The sequence below is a fragment of the Lolium perenne genome, chromosome 2, assembly GCF_019359855.2.
Source record: "Lolium perenne isolate Kyuss_39 chromosome 2, Kyuss_2.0, whole genome shotgun sequence".
Lineage (NCBI taxonomy): Eukaryota > Viridiplantae > Streptophyta > Magnoliopsida > Poales > Poaceae > Lolium > Lolium perenne.
In genome coordinates this window covers 104,295,239-104,297,862 of record NC_067245.2, presented here as the reverse complement: position 1 = coordinate 104,297,862, position 2,624 = coordinate 104,295,239, and the positions used below count along the sequence as shown (strand labels likewise).

The window sequence follows — 2,624 nt, the reverse complement described above, 5'->3', positions numbered from 1 at the left end:
TTGCAATGCAATCCAGTTCCAGTTCATATAATCGACCAAATTCGACCAAATTCACATAAATATCATATAATCGACCAAATTCATCCAAAATCGACCAAATTCGTCATAATTCACATAAATAGCATGAAATCCACATAGTAGCATACAAATACATCCAAATTCATCCAAAATCACCATAATTCACATAAATAGCATGAAATCCACATAGTAGCATACATGGTGCATGTAATAGCATACAAGAGGAGAGTGCCATGTCATCCAATACATAGTAGTAGGTAGCAAATGATGGCAAGCAAGAAGCCCAGTGCTGACTAGCGGAGGAAGGACCCGGGCGGGGAGTGTCCGCCCACATCGTTGGCGAAACGAGCAGCCCGGGGTTTCGCTCCGGTAGAAGCTGCAGAAGAACCACCTGGAGAAGGACCGGTAGCACGCCCAGGAGAAGTCGACGGAGAGGCACCGGGAGTAGTCCCAGGAGTAGTCGACGGAGAGGCACCAGCAGAACGCCCAGGAGACCGACCACCTTCATGAACCGGTGTGACCTCGCGCCCACCCGGCGATGCCTGGTTCCCGGACCATCCCGTTCCCTACGTGTTCCCTACATGTTAGCAACTTGCGAGGCAAAGGAAAGTGGTAACTACCGGTTTGGCAAAGAACTTACCTCCGGTGTGGATCCGTAGTAAGTCGCAGCGAAAGCTGCCTTCGATGGCATGATAGGCATGTCCCCCGCCACGGTAACTCGAGCCGGTGGCGGTGTACCAGTAGACATAGAGATCATCATTTCCTGCAAGATAGGTTACAAGTTAGGCTTTGCAGAAATAAAGCATCAAACTGAGACTTGTCATCTACTTGCGCGAGAAGAAAGATTCAGACTTACTGATATATACGTCATATAGGCCGTATTCTGCCTATTCCACTGGGCAGCGGCCTGCTGATACGCTTCATTGCAGGCTTCGAAGGCCGCCTCGAAGTCAGGCTACAATTTCAGAAACAATGAATCTCGTAAACACTTAGCCATGTAGGAAGGAAAACCGGAAAGAGGATGAAAATGAGGAAAACTTACATCGTAGGCGGGTGGACGAGCAGGCCGTGGACGAGGCTGGGGGCTGTCGGCGGTGAGGGTATGCTTGAGACGCGTGTAGCTCGTGGAGTGGGTAGGCTTGACCGCCTTATTCAGCCAAGGGAAACGGCCATGCGGACGCCCGTGCCCCGACAGGACCAACGACTCCTCGTCGACCGGAATGCTCAAGGGGTCATCCACCTCGGGGTGACGAGAATTGACCATGTCGCAGTAGTCCTCCTTGGCGGCCTTGGCATTGCCGTAGTACTGTGGCTGAGGCAATGCGGGATTGGGCTTCTGCTTCGTCCACATCATGTCATATATCTGGGCATCATGAAGCACCACCCCAGGTGGTGCCTCGGCCACCTGCATCGCGAAAAGAAAAGTTAAGCGTACCACAAATGAGACATGGCGGGAAATGAATGAAGGTCGTTCCATGTATATGCATACCTTTTTCCCCTTGAAGCGGGTGTAGTCGCGGTTTCCCGCGCAGTGTGTGCCACCGGTGCCTCGGTTCTCCATGTTACGCCTCGACACGGCTGCAAACTCCTCGTCCTGCCTGAGCCACCTCGCCCTAATCAGCTCCTCCCATGCCTCCCTATGCTGCTCGGCCCACTCGGGACAAACCTGAAAATGCAATACTCAGCTCAAGATAATTCAATGAAAACTTAGCAGCAATGTAGAATCTCATTGACATTTTACTCACCGACATGTACTCCTCAATGGTCATTGCCCATTCCTCCGTAGGATCGTTACCAACATAGTACTCCTTCTTGACCCTCTTACCCTTGTTTGCCCAGAAGGCACTAGCGCTGGTGAACTTTTGGTTGTACCACTGCTGCGGTGTCAACCTCTCGCAAGCGCCACGCAAAGTGAGACGCGCCTGCGTGTCATGCTCCGGGTCCACACGATAGAAGCACTTCAATCATGCATAAATCAGTTGTGAAAGTCATGAGTTAGCACATTAGGGTCATCAACTATGAACGGTGCTCGAGAAATATATGCCTTACCCAGAACTTGGTGGTCACAGCCTCAGCAGCTGTCGTGAAGCCTACGGCAGGGGCATCCTCATAGTCCGCCCAAGTAGTGGCTAGCTTCGTCGGGCCACCGGGGACCGTGCTAAGGGGAGTGTATCTGCCGGGCCAGAACTTCTTAATCAGAGCCCCAAGCAAGCTGTTAGGCATGCGGGGGGCTTGGCATCCCATGTCCAGTTGCTGCAAATAAATCACACATTAGTACACATGCCAAATTGTTTATTATGCCCAAGATGAAAATACATGTTCGAAATTTCTGAAGTAGTACACTTACTCATCGCTCGAAGGAATGATAAGGGTCTTGTCATCATGGGTCTTCGGCTCCTTCCTCGCATCGGGGACTCTAGCTTCTCCACGAAGCTTCAAGGGCTTCGGCGCACCTTCACCCTCCATGACCTCCAACTCAGCCCTAGAGTCCGACTCGTGTGTAGACTCCGCCTCCATCTCCACCTCCCCACTAGACGGACCCTCAAGGTACAACTCAGGAGCCACGTCGCCAGAAGCGGAGGGTGGCTCGTCAAAGTCCATGTGTA

The 2,624-nt window shown here is 51.9% G+C and overlaps 1 protein-coding gene across 1 annotated transcript; it reads right to left on the bottom strand.

The window, feature by feature from the left end:
- Positions 1-311: 311 nt before the first annotated feature.
- Positions 312-1,807, bottom strand: LOC139835556 (uncharacterized). Its single transcript, XM_071825417.1, has 6 exons — positions 1,764-1,807; positions 1,508-1,684; positions 1,061-1,423; positions 875-973; positions 659-781; positions 312-584 (listed from the first exon to the last, which is right to left on the bottom strand). Exons 1-6 carry the CDS (start codon positions 1,785-1,787, stop codon positions 312-314), a joined length of 1,059 nt encoding a protein of 352 aa, XP_071681518.1. The 5' UTR covers positions 1,788-1,807.
- Between the last annotated feature and the right edge of the window lie 817 nt (positions 1,808-2,624).